Source organism: Erpetoichthys calabaricus, chromosome 12 (genome assembly GCF_900747795.2).
Source record: "Erpetoichthys calabaricus chromosome 12, fErpCal1.3, whole genome shotgun sequence".
In the NCBI taxonomy this organism is placed as follows: Eukaryota; Metazoa; Chordata; class Cladistia; order Polypteriformes; family Polypteridae; genus Erpetoichthys; species Erpetoichthys calabaricus.
In genome coordinates, this window is record NC_041405.2 from 92,445,656 (window position 1) to 92,459,707 (window position 14,052).

Below are 14,052 nucleotides of genomic sequence, written 5' to 3' on the forward strand. Positions count from 1 at the left end.
TGCAAGGCATGAATCACTGTCTTGCAACCAAGAGAAGACACTCAGTCCACAAACTTTAGGAAAACCAACTTTATTCATCAAAACAGGCAGTCAGAGTCTTTATTTAAATGGGAGCTACCACTTTAATACACACAGACACAGCAAACAAGTATTAATGAGGCCAGGTTAGTGGCTGGGTTAGACTGCTCCCCGCATAAACCACTAGCTGACCAACATGTTACGCAGCACAGCTTAAAACTTGCAGTTGCCTCTTTGACAGACAAGCAAGCTGAGGCTGCAGTGTGCACAGGCTCACCAAAGCTGGAGAGCTGAAGATTGGAAAAATTTAGCCTGTTCTGATGAATCTCGAATTCTGCTGAGGCACACAGATGGTAGGCTCAGAATTTGCCCCCAACAGCATGAATCCATGCACCCGATGTGGCTTATGTCAACAGTCGAGGCTTGTGGTGGTGTAAAGGTGTGGGAAATGTTTTCTTGATACATTTTTGGGCCGATTAATACCAATCAATCATTGCTTGAATGCCACAGCCTATTTGAGCATTTTTGCTGACTGTGTGCATCCATTCATGGCCACAATTTACCCATCTTATAAAAGCTATTTCCAGCATTAAAATGTACAGCGTCACGAGCCAAAAAGTAATCTCAAACTGGTTTCATGAACATGACAATGAGTTCAATGTTTTTCAGAGGCCTTCCCAGTCACCCAATCTTAGAACACTTTTGGGATGTGGTAGAACAGGAAATCCACACCATGAATGTCTAGGTGACAAATCTGCAGAACATGGACCAGAGTATTAGTGGAATGTTTCTAACAACTTTTGGAAGCCATGCCATGAAGATTGGGGATGTTTAGGGACCAAAAGGAGGCCCTACCCAGTATTAGAATGGCGTAGCAAAGAATTTGCTTATTGAGTGTATATTGTGACTGGGCCTCATAGCGGAATGCCATCCTGTCTGGGGTTTACTCTTGCCTTTCGCCCAGTGCTGCTAAAATCGACTTTGGTTGTCTGTGACTTTAAATTGCATGAAGTGGATAAGAGAATGTTACTTGTTATTGAGAGTAATCTAAAAATAGAAAAGAGTACATTAGTCAATGTGTTCTTTAATATAAATACAAACAAAAGAGCAGTGCATAAATATCCAGATTTTTTTCAAAAGCCCTTAATGTGCCTTAATAGGAAACTACAGCTGAAAGTATTAAGGCAAAAGATGTTGCTGTCAAATATTTCAGAACTTGCCTGTTGTTTTTCTATATCTAATTTTTCCAGTAAAGCAACCAGCGCTGGTTTGGATGTCACTCCTAAGGAGGAAACAAATGATACAGAATCTATACCCTCACTTACTGATGCAGAAACAATTAGATTTGGTACAACAAATGTGAACAAAACCAATGTACAAGTGCTTTGAGGTGGTGAGGTTGACAATTAGCAATTCACTAAAAAAAACTTAAATCACGTAAACTGTCCCCTAATAACTAAAAGAACAAAGCATATGGCTACACAGAACAGCATACAGTATTTTATGCCAAACTCTTTTATCAAACCAGGAGGGTCTGCTACACTTCACAAACTCTTTTGAACACATAAAACTGTGCATGAGCATTTAAGAAGGGCAGTTTTTCTATAAATAATTATAATCTAATATTCAAGTGTTAAATGTTAGCTATGCTAAATGGTTGTATATTTGGCAATCTTAGTTGTACTTAAAAAAACAGACTTCAGGTTTTCTTTAAATGTTGATTTCTGCCATTATATAACCATTATCAAAAGAAATTTCTGGCACGGAAAATGGATTTTGCACTTGATGATTCCCCTTACAAAATACTGTTTAGAAGAAGATAAAAAGGAACATGCATTGTACCGTATTTCCATTTTATATAATAAATGACATCAACAAGAAATAATATTCTCCATCTCATTTAATCAAAATTAGGATTGAATGGAAACAAGGGCTCTCCAGGTACCATCAAAGTAAGTAAGCATTTTGGTATAAAGAGCACAAAAATATTACTACTTCTCTAATATAAAAACATTTTATTAAAAGTGAAAATTTGAGATATATAAACTATATGAATGGGTTGTTTCAACGTAAATTATTAATAAAGGAAATTGAAAATTTCATAAACGGTATAGCGTTACATTATTTTATACACTGTTTATAATAAGAACAGTATACTGTACTTCGAATTCTTAATTTTGTATAAAATATATTAACTTAAGAAAAAAAGTCCCTTAAACTATTCCATTACAACAACATTAAAGCTCGATAAACTTATCAAGTGCAACAAATAAATCACAAAGAATTGTTAAGAATCCTGCAAACATGTACAGCACATCTTTCTACTTTTTAAAAAAGCTTAGTTACTAACATACAATCATCCAGGACTGGTTTTCCATTTCATTCAGCATTTATCAATTTTTAATTCGGTTCCAGGTTGCTGAGGTCCGAGCTACGAAGCATACCTCGGCAGCAACAAGATAACAACTTGACACACACGTACAAATAAAGTTCTTAACTTCAAAATGAGGAGTCTCTTTTTAAACCATCCGTACGGGAAACAAGAGTTACAATCATATGTCGGTTAGAGTCGGGTTTTGTTTCTGCTGTAGGTGAGTATAGGATAAAAATGCTTTTAAAAATAAAGTTTCAAGGTTTGTTGTACATGAATACGCAAATGAGACAGAAGATCATGTATGAGGATGTCGAACTGGTTACAATAGAGTTAGATGAGATGAGTAAAGTAAGAATTGATTTGGTTTAAGTCTGTAAATCAACTATTTAAACAGTATACGGTCAAGCGCTTTTTTGATATCTTCTTGAAGGCACTATCAGCGACGATATTCGCGTTCTTTTGTCCATTCGGTGTAAGATTAATAAACTGATGATTATACCGACGAGACCTTCTACGTTTTTCCTTTGGAGTGCTTTGATGTCGAAGATTCACAAATCAGTCAGTTCAAGAAAAAAAAAAACTCTTAACGGCGCAGTACAGTGGCGCATGTCTTCCCCTCCAACACTGTTCAATTTTTAAAAAGTCCCCGTATCTACATTGGGGTTTTCTGCCCCAGGCCAAAGACGTGCATTGTCACGAGTTATGCACACTGGGATCAAATCTACGTTAGTGCTGCTGGCCCAGGAGCTTAAATCCCCACGGCATAAACGGGTTCGAAAACGGATAGCAATTTATTATTTGGGTTCAATCGACTATTCTCCTGTAGGTCTGTGAAATTAAAGAACGTTCATAAATACATGGGAGTGCAGCTGGATGATAAATTGGACGGGACTGCCAATACTGATTATCTGTGCAGGAGAGGACAGAGCCGGCTATACTTCCTTAGAAGACTGGCGTCCTTCAACATCTGCAATAAGATGCTGCAGATGTTCTATCAGACGGTTGTGGCGAGCGCCCTCTTCTACGCGGTGGTGTGCTGAGGAGGCAGCATTAAGAACAAGGATGCCTCACGCCTGGACAAACTGGTGAGGAAGGCAGGCTCTATTGTAGGCACGGAGCTGGACAGTTTGACATCCGTGGCAGAGCGACGGGCTGTCAGCAGGCTCCTATCAATTATGGAGAATCCACTGCATCCACTAAAAAGTGTCATCTCCAGACAGAGGAGCAGTTTCAGCGACAGAGTGCTGTCACTGTCCTGCTCCACTGACAGACTGAGTAGATCGTTCCTCCCCCAAACTATGCGACTCTTCAGATCCACCCGGGGGGGAGGGGGACGGGGTAAACGTTAACATTATTCAAAGTTTTTGTCTGTTTTTACCTGCATTTTTATTACTCTTTAATTTCATATTGTTTTTATCAGTATACTGCTGGAATATGTGAATTTCCCCTTGGGATTAATAGTGTCTATCTATCTATCTATCTAGAGGGCAATAGGACTAATAAGAAAAAGAGGTAAACCGTATATTTGGAAGATATTAAACAGCAATAGCAGAAAATCGCCCAAATTACACCTAATTTCTTGATTTTTAAAATGCATTTTTAACTAGTGCAGGTGTCTCATTTACTATGGCAAGCCTTTTTAACATTTAACTCCTTTAATTTAATGTCTACTTTCAAAATGTTGATATGAGTTTTAAATTCGGTATCGGCTATCATGCTTTTCAAATTTGATATCAAGCTGTTGAAATTTGCTATCAAGTTTTTAAAAGTTCATAACACATTTTTGAAATTTGACATGATAGCTTAAGTGCTAGCATATATGCGTTTTAAACTGACATCATATTTTGTCATTTTGATATCACGTTTATGAAATTTGATATCACACTTTTAAAATTTGATATTGTGCGTTAGAAATTTGATTATCAAGTTTTTAAAAATGGATATCAACAGTGTAGTGTTTGATAGGAAGCTTCTAAATTTCTATCCAGCTTTTGAAACTTGTTATCACGCTTTTAAAATCAGATGTTGAGTTTTTGAAATTTGATATCAAGGTTTTAAAATTTGATATTGCGCTTTTGAAATTTCATATGAGAGCTTAAATGCTAATATATATGCATTTTAAATTATCAAATTTTATAAGCCTGATATAAAATTTCATAAAAGGGAAAACAGATTAAATGTTAAAATAGCCTGCTATAACATACTAACATTAAAGCTCCCTTTTTTAAATTGTTTCAAAAGCACAATATCAAATTTCAAAAACTTGGTATCAAATTTCAAAAGCTCGTTATCAAGTTTTAAAAGCTTGATGTCAAATTTAACAGTTGATATCATGGAAAATGGATTACATGTTAAAACCGCCTGCCATACTTCACAACTCCACAAACTGTTACGTGTTAATGTTACACAGTAATCCCTCTCTATATCGTGCTTCGACTTTCGCGACTTCACTTTATCGCGGATTTTATATGTAAGCATATTTAAAGATATATCGTGGATTTTTTGCTGGTTCCCAGATTTTTGCGGACAATGGGTCTTTTAATTTCTGGTACATGCTTCCTCAGTTGGTTTGCCCAGTTGATTTCATACAAGGGACGCTATTGGCAGATGGCTGAGAAGCTACCCAACCAGAGCGCGTATTACGTATTAAATAAAACTCCTCAAATATATTGTGAGCACGGGGGCCGTTCGCACCCCTAGAGGATATGGCCGCTCCTCAAAAACGCTGAAATATTACCTTCACATTGCTCCCTTCCTTGCTGGGCTTACATGTGGCTGCTTTGTCAAGCGATATGCTTCCCGCACTGTGCTTTGCATACTTAAAAGATCAAACAGCACATATTGATTTTTGATTGTTTGCTTTTCTCTCTCTCTCTTGCTCTGACATTCTCTGCTCCTGACGGAGGGGGTGTGAGCAGGGGGGCTGTTCACACCCCTAGACAATACGGACGCTCGTCTAAAAATGCTGAAAGATTATCTTCACATTGCTCCCTTCCGTGCAGCTGCTTTGTCAAGCGACATGCTTCCCGCATGGTGCTTTGCATACTTAAAAGCTTGAACGGCACGTATTGATTTTTGATTGTTTGTTTTTCTCTGTCTCTCTCACTCTCTCTGACATTCTCTGCTCCTGAGTTTTTAGAAGTAATCAATGACTGTTTTTTAACACAGCATGTTAAAGCACCAACACGGGGTGAAGCCTGTCTGGATTTAGTATTTTGTAATAATCAGGATAGAATTGAGGGTGTAGAGGTGATTGAACCACTAGGATCAAGTGACCATAATGTAATACAATTCTCAGTATTTTGTAAGAGAGCAGATGCAAAGACTAAAATTGTTAAGTTGAACTTTGGTAGGGCTAATTTTGAGCAGATGCGACAAAGTCTAAGTAGGATACACTGGGATAAGCTTTTAAGTGTGGAGACAGTTGAGGAGCAGTGGAACAGGTTTAAAAATGTTTTACATGTAATGCAGGACAGATACATCCCTAAATTTGGAATTAATAGGAAACGAAAAAAAACTCCACGGTGGATTAATAAAGATTTAAAAAAGAAGTTGCAAAGGAAAAAACTGCTTTATAAGGCATATAAGACTAATGACTGCAAAGTGAATTGTAGAGCATATGAGAACATGAGGGCAACCATTAAGAAGGATATCAGGAAGGCTAAAAGATAGTTGGAGAGGAATATAGCAGATAAGGTGAAAGAAGACCCTAAGAGATTCTTTCAGTATTTTAGTAGTAAAAGAACAGTCAAGGAGGAGGTCAAGTGCATCAGGAATAGTAAAGGGGAATTAAAAGATACAGACAGTGAAATAGCAGATGCATTAAACTTACATTTTTCTGAGGTGTTTACAAGTGAGCAAGTGGATAACCTCCCAGAGGTAACAGGGACTACTAAGGAGGTACTGAGGGATTTGGATATTGTAGAGGGAGAAGTACTGCTCAGATTAAATAAGCTGAAATCGAACAAATCACCAGGACCAGATAATATTTATCCTCATGTTCTTAAGGAGGCTAGTGAGTACATATATAAACCCTTGACGCATATTTTTAGGAAGTCACTATGCACTGGAGAGATTCTGAAGGACTGGAAAATGGCAAATATCATCCCATTATATAAAAAGGGTGACAGGGCAGATCCAAGCAACTATAGGCCAGTAAGCTTAACATGCATCACAGGAAAATTAATGGAAGGAATTATTAAGGATAAGATCGAGCAACACCTGGCAAGGACAGGAGTTATTCTAAGCAGTCAGCATGGGTTCAGAAGAGGGAGGTTGTGTTTTACTAACATGCTGGAATTCTATGAGGAGCCAACAAAAGGATACGATCAAAGTGGAGCTTATGATATTATTTATCTGGACTTTCAGAAAGCATTTGATAAGGTGCCACATGAGAGGTTGGGCATCAAATTAAAAGAGGTGGGAGTTCAGGGTGATGTTTGTAGATGGGTGCAGAATTGGCTCAGACACAGGAAGCAGAGGGTAATGGTGCGAGGAACCTCATCAGAACTGGCTGATGTTAAGAGTGGTGTTCCACAGGGGTCAGTGCTAGGGCCGCTGCTATTTTTAATACATATAAATGATTTAGATAGTAATATAAGTAACAAGCTGGTTAAGTTTGCAGATGATACCAAGATAGGTGGATTAGCAGATAATTTGGAATCCGTTATATCATTACAGAAGGACCTGGATAGCATACAGGCTTGGGCAGATTTGTGGCAGATGAAATTTAATGTCAGTAAATGTAAAGTATTGCACATTGGAAGTAAAAATTTTAGGTTTGAATATACAATGGGTGGTCGGAAAATCGAGAGTACACCTTATGAGAAGGATTTAGGAGTCATAGTGGACTCTAAGCTATCGACTTCCCGACAGTGTTCAGAAGCCATTAAGTAGGCTAACAGAATGTTAGGATATATAGCACGATGGGTGGAGTACAAGTCCAAGGAGGTTATGCTCAACCTTTATAATGCACTGGTGAGGCCTCATCTTGAGTACTGTGTGCAGTTTTGGTCTCCAGGCTACAAAAAGGACATAGCAGCGCTAGAAAAGGTCCAGAGAAGAGCAACTAGGCTGATTCCAGTGCTACAGGAAGATTAAAAGAGCTGAGCCTTTACAGTTTAAGCAATAGAAGATTAAGAGGTGACGTGATTGAAGTGTTTAAAATTATGAAGGGAATTAGTGCAGTGGATCGAGACTGTTATTTTAAAATGAGTTCATCAAGAACACGGGGACACAGTTGGAAACTTGTTAAGGGTAAATTTCGCACAAACATTAGGAAGTTTTTCTTTACACAAAGAACGATAGAAACTTGGAATAAGCTACCAAGTAGTGTGGTAGACAGTAAGACGTTAGGGTCTTTCAAAACTCGACTTGATGTTTTCTTGGAAGAAATAAGTGGATAGTACTGGCGAGCTTTGTTGGGCTGAATGGCCTGTTCTCGTCTAGAGTGTTCTAATGTTCTGATGGAGGGGGTGTGAGCAGAGGGGCTGTTCGCACACTGGCCTAGAAGATACGGACGCTCCTCTAAAAAATGCTGAAAGACTACCTTCACATTGCTCCCTTCCTTGCAGCTGCTTTGTCCGGCAGTGCTTCTCATACTTAAAAGCCAAACAGCCCTATTGATTTTTGATTGTTTGCTTTTTTCTCTTTCTCTCTCTCTGACATTCTCTGCTCCTGACGCGCACTCCTTTGAAGAGGAAGATATGTTTGCATTCTTTTAATTGTGAGACGGAACTGTGATCTCTGTCTTGTCATGGAGCACAGTTTAAACTTTTGAAAAAGAGACAAATGTTTGTTTGCAGTGTTTGAATAAAGTTCCTGTCTCTCTACAACCTCCTATGTTTCTGTGCAAATCTGTGACCCAAGCATGACAATATACAAATAACCATATAAACATATGGTTTCTACTTCGCGGATTTTCACCTTTCGCGGGGGGTTCTGGAACGCAACCCCCGCGATCGAGGAGGGACCTCGGTGCACCTCAGCAAGTCCAAAGTTTGTCATTTACGCCTTCACGTTCCTTTTTTCAACTTCAAGCTCTCGGAAGACAGGTATATAACCAGGTTAATATAACTCCACACATACGGAACCACCTTTATTACACCCCACCAAGGACTTCTATATAAATAATAAGTAACATCTAAAACTTCAATAACCTCTTTGTTTAACATTCCATAGAGACAAAGTTTGTGTATGTTTAGCTCTGGTACAAACGTAAACGCAATGATTTCATTAAATTTCGCAAACTAATTATGTTTCCTTCTGCATGGGAATGGGCATGTGCTGTGATATAAACGAACATTTAAAATACATCATTTGAATGACTGTAATGCTTAGCAAAATAACTGTAAATAGAATGGTTACTTACCAACTGAAAAATCAAACTGGTTGTCACGAGCTGGGGATAGTGGAGGGGCTGTTACATTCTTCCAGTGGCGGACCGTGCATTTCACACCTAGGCCTTCAGTAGTGCTCCGTCTGAATCAATCTGCCCCTCAAAAACTAATTTATGGTTATAAAAACCATCTTAATATGCAGAAATACAGTATAAAGAGCCGTTGCACCGCAGATAGATAACTCCTGTAGCCACAATAAATGCCTTTATTGAATAGACAAACTGCAGCTACAGCCGCGACACACATAAAAAACATCAATAATAACTCATAAACTTGCAATATTATTTAGGAAAATCGCAACATTTTACTCACCAAAAATTTGGATTATTTGTAAACAAAATCCATCCTCCTCTCTTTCCTTAAAAACAGTTCAATTACTCTGTCGTACAGATTATCCATGCGCTTCAGTTCCATCACGAAGTCCCTTTCTATCGCCATCGAAGCTAATGCTGAAAGTCGAACCTGCCCTGTCGTATTTCTGGCATAAGTTTTAATTCGCTTTAGGGCTGAAGTTTTAATTCGCTTTAGGGCTGAAAATGTCCGCTCAACAGAAGCAGTGGACGCGGGAATGTTCACCGCCAAACATACCAATGTGTACAGCTGCCTCATGCTCTCATTCAGATTTTTCTGATGAAGGAAGTCAAGGAGATCAGTGGGAGATTTTCCTGCAAAATCATCCATGGCATACATTACAGTCAGTTCTGTTTTTAGCTGAGACATATCAAAAAGTGCTTCGTGCGCTCGGAGCGCCTGCGGTGCGTTCAGTGGCCTCGTAGAGTTCCTCATATCGGCTTCTATCTCGCTCAACGGTGTAACAGAACTCCTTTACCCTAGCCAGACAAAACTGCACATCCAGTTTTTTGTCCTGTAGTATTGCAAAGAGCATGTCTGAATACTCAAAAATGCCATTGAATATGTGAAGCAAAAAACAAAACTCAAAATCATCCAGGCATGCTTTAAATCCATCAGCACAGCGCACTGTGTCCTCATCATACTCGTCATGATGCTCCAGAATGTGATGAAACAGTTCCTTTTGAGCATCTCTCTTCTCTATCCAATCAATGGTTCTGAATACGGTGACGTTGCTGTACGCCTGCTAGGGGGCCCTAGTGAAACCAACTCAAAACCTGATTGGTTGAAGCAACAGTTTAATCGACATTTATTTTGTGTTAGAGGGCCTGCAGAACAGATTGTGAAGGCCTCCGGGCAGACTCCTTTGACTTTGACCCTTCCTGGCAACAAATGATGGCTGAAATGTACTTGGTTAAATGCTTTAATACGAAAATACATGTCTGGAAGCAGCACAACCATTGGAAAAGCTATGAAAGGAAGCGGACAGACTATTTGGAATTATTTAATAAGTATTCATGGACAAAATATAATTAACATCAGTTTGTGATTCAGATATTTTTTTAGGCCAGCAGAGAAGGCCTTGCAGGCCCTGACGGTCCGCCACTGCATTCTTCGTGTCCACTTTTTTTAATAAACATTTTTCATTCAGTAATGGGATGGGAAACTTACACTAATAGCTAAGAATCAAAAGCAGGGCCCCTTTAAATGACGAAGTGGCGCTTGAGACACGTCTGCCTGTGGCGAGCTCTTCGTATCTCTGCTGTCTTCTCGTGATCTTCGTTTTTTCTAGATCGGCGCTTGCGGGGTTTTTCCATTTTTTGGATGCAGATTTAGAATAGCGGGGTGCGATGTGGATAGTGAACTTACGGATGCTAAAATAACAAAAGTTTTCATACAGAGTGATTGCAAATAGGGAAGGACTGGTGTGCATTTATGTAGTAAAAGCCTGCAATGTAAAGTAAAATTTGAAATCGCAATATAATTAATCATTCTATTAACGCAAAGACAGCAATACCGAAATACTATTCCCTGGCTTTCTCAAAAGGTGCAGCAGCAAAAGTTATTTTCTTTCCTTTGATAGCACATTCTGTAGTGTCAAAGGCAATGTTGATTTTTCTGAATTTCTCAATAGAGGTTCTGGTCCCCCAGATTAAGTAGGCTTGAGGATGTTATGTATGTTTAATTACAATAAAACTGACAGCTATTGAAAGAGTGGAAGAAAGGAGCTTCATCCTTAGGTTTGGTGTGAGAATGCCAAGCGTTTTTTTATTAAAAAATAACTAAAAGAAACTCAGGGGGATTCATACGCTATGAACGTATGAATCTCACTTTGTGAGTGTCATAGGATGCTTTTTATAACACAGCCCAAGTTGGTGTACAACATGTCCTGCAAGTAGACCCCTCTGGCAAAATAGCAATATTACACTTTGATCAATTGAATTTAAAAAGTTCTATATCAGTAAATGGTGGGTTTGAACAGAAGTTAGCAGGGAGTGCCTCTCCATTAAATAATCTGTTCAATGAAAACGATAACATTAAGGCATTACAACGAGTTTACAAAGAGTGACAGACTGCAGACAGGCTGCCTGCTTCAAATTTGATTTCCTTTCACAAAAGCAATAAGAGTTTCATTTTAGGATAAATGTTGTATAATATGAAGCCTTTGCATTTAGGATAATTCATTTCATGTAAAAAGTGTTACATTTTTATAAACATGTAAAAGGCTTTTAAATTGCCACATTAACTACATGACAAAATTCTAAATTCATGCATTTTTATGTGAAAACAAACCAAAGTTTTTCCTTTCAACATACAGTATTTATAATAAATGAAGGATATTCAGCTCCATTCATATTAATTTCTTTTTTTAAAACAAGTGTTTTATTTTTTTTTCTTTAATATACAGTAATAGTCATTGTATTTTTAGGCATTGACTGTAACATGAAAACTGTCAATCTTGAAAAAAATAATGTCACTTTTGAAAAAGAAATGTGTAAGTGTATAGAATCCATTTATTGTTTTTTTTTTCTTAGATGACATTTGGATCGAGAATACCATGGAAGATCAGGACATGGTTCCTGCTGTGGTGACACACAAGAATTTTGCACAGTTGTACAGGTGAGGATACAAGTTTTTACAAGGGCCATTAAATAATGTGTAACATATATTCCTGCCAATGTGCATAAAGAGCATTTAAGTAAATGTTGACGGGTTGCTGGTTGAACAGCACACTGTGATCATACATGTATATCCAGTGTAAAGATGCTCATTGTCAGGCTGTGCTTGAGTAAAACGTGATAGTTCTGCTTGACTTTGTTATCCAGTTTATTTACAGTAGTGCGCAAAAAGTCTTAAACTCCCTAGATTTTTTTAAATACAAATTCTTATAAATTTTGTCTCAAGTGTTTCTTTTTGTCTTCTGGAGTAGAAAATAGTAAATTGCAGATTTTCAAACATTCGTTTTTCAAAAACACATGAATTTCATTGGAACATTTAATATTTCATTAAAGAAAGTAAATTTAGACCAGTCTTCAGGTAAAAACATGGTTACTTTGTAGGTCTCTAGACAAGTGCAATATTAAACAAACATAACAAAGTGGTGCTGCTGATCAGTGACATCATGGGTTGATTGAACTAAATGGATTAATGGAAACAGAAACCAGTGGAGAAGGACTAAAACTGGACAAAAGACATCCAAGCTAAAGGAGGAGGTTCATTCACCACAGCAGACCTGAGCAGAGAGCAACAAGACACAAGATAAACATCCAGCATCAGCAAGGTCTCACACAGGCAGAATTTTCATGGAAGACAATGTCCATTGTCCAAACTCTTCTGAAGAAGCACAAGGAAACAGGCAAGGGTGAGGACCACAAAAGCAGTGACTGGCCATAGAAACTGAGTGTAGCAGATAAGAGATACATCATACTTGTGTCTCTTTGAAACTGGAAGACATCCAGCACTGATGTTGATTCTGACACCCTACAGTTCTGAATCATTTTGTCCAAAGTGGTATTCATTGAAAAAAATGTGTCTGAATTTCAACAAATTGATTTATTAATGTTATCAGAATTCATGGAATCTTTAATGCTGGGAAGTGTCAGATTCTCATCCATTATGCAATAGTATCGGGAAAGCATTTGATTGGTCCCAACATCATCCTGCAGCAGGACAATAGCTCCAAATGCATGCCCACAGTCATAAATAACAATCTTCAGCAAAAAGAAGGAGTTCTGCAACAGATGGTATGGCCTCCACAGAGCTCTGATCTTGGCATTACTAATGCTGCCTGAGATTACCTGGCGAGAGACAGAAGGAAGTGAGATGGCCAAAGTCTGCTGAAAGCTTTCCAAGAGGCTCGGAACAAACTGCTCGCTGATTTTCTTATAAAACTACACAACAGTGTGCCCAAGAGAATGAATACAGTTTTAAAGGCAAAGGATAGTCATACCAAATATTGATTTAAGTTTTTTTTTTTTTTTTTACTGTTCACTGCTCTTTATGGTGATTTATTTTGATATCTAGAACTGTGTCATTATTTCTGAAAGCATTTTTGCTTTAAAGAATATTTTTACATGTGCTTCTGACTTTTACACAGTAGTGTAAGTCTTCATTATGTGACATGAAGCTGTTCTCTTATTTATATAGGCATACAATTACCTTAAGTTGATGCCACACAAATGTAAAAGAAAGGGACTCATGTATAAACGGTGCATATGCACAAAAATGTTGCGTAAGAATGTTTCCATGTTCAAATCGCGATGTATAAATACAATACAATACAATACAGTTTATTTTTGTATAGCCCAAAATCACACAGGAAGTGCCGCAATGGGCTTTAACAGGCCCTGCCTCTTGACAGACCCCCAGCCTTGACTCTCTAAGAAGACAAGGAAAAACTCCCAAAAAAACCTTGTAGGGAAAAATAGAAGAAACCTTGGGAAAGGCAGTTCAAAGAGAGACCCCTTTCCAGGTAGGCTGGGCGTGCAGTGGGTGTCAAAAGAAGGGGGTCAATACAATACAATACAGTACACAGAACAGAACAATTTATCAATATAGTAAGAAATAAAAAATATAAATTTTAGAAGTACAGAGCAGAATTTAACAGTAGATGATATATCCCATAATAAGATTTGGATTTGTGTAGAGTCCTGGAGACCTCATCCTTCAAGCTGCCTCCCCCATTTGGCCATTCCACGGCTGAAACAGTGCTGGGCCAGCCAATCCGATGAAAGGACCCCTCTTTCCCATGATTCCTGCGATCCTCCATCAGAGATGACTTTTCCTTAGGCAGGCAAAACAACTTGGCAGGTGGGCCATGGCACCAAGTGCCACATTTGAGTACCGAGAAGAAAAACAGAATAAGTGAGGGTTAGTATACAATTATAACTGTCATGTTACTTATGTTTAAGT

The 14,052-nt window shown here is 38.2% G+C and overlaps 1 protein-coding gene across 1 annotated transcript in view; it reads left to right on the forward strand.

The window, feature by feature from the left end:
* The first annotated feature begins 2,557 nt into the window (after window positions 1–2,557).
* The window catches only part of trmt12 (tRNA methyltransferase 12 homolog), a 30,132-nt gene continuing 18,637 nt past the window's right edge, over window positions 2,558–14,052 (forward strand). The window contains exons 1-2 of the mRNA XM_028815888.2: window positions 2,558–2,609; window positions 11,676–11,760. Of these exons, the coding sequence (XP_028671721.1) occupies window positions 11,699–11,760 (62 nt within the window). The 5' untranslated portion in view covers window positions 2,558–2,609; window positions 11,676–11,698. The remainder of the gene's footprint in view (window positions 2,610–11,675; window positions 11,761–14,052) is intronic.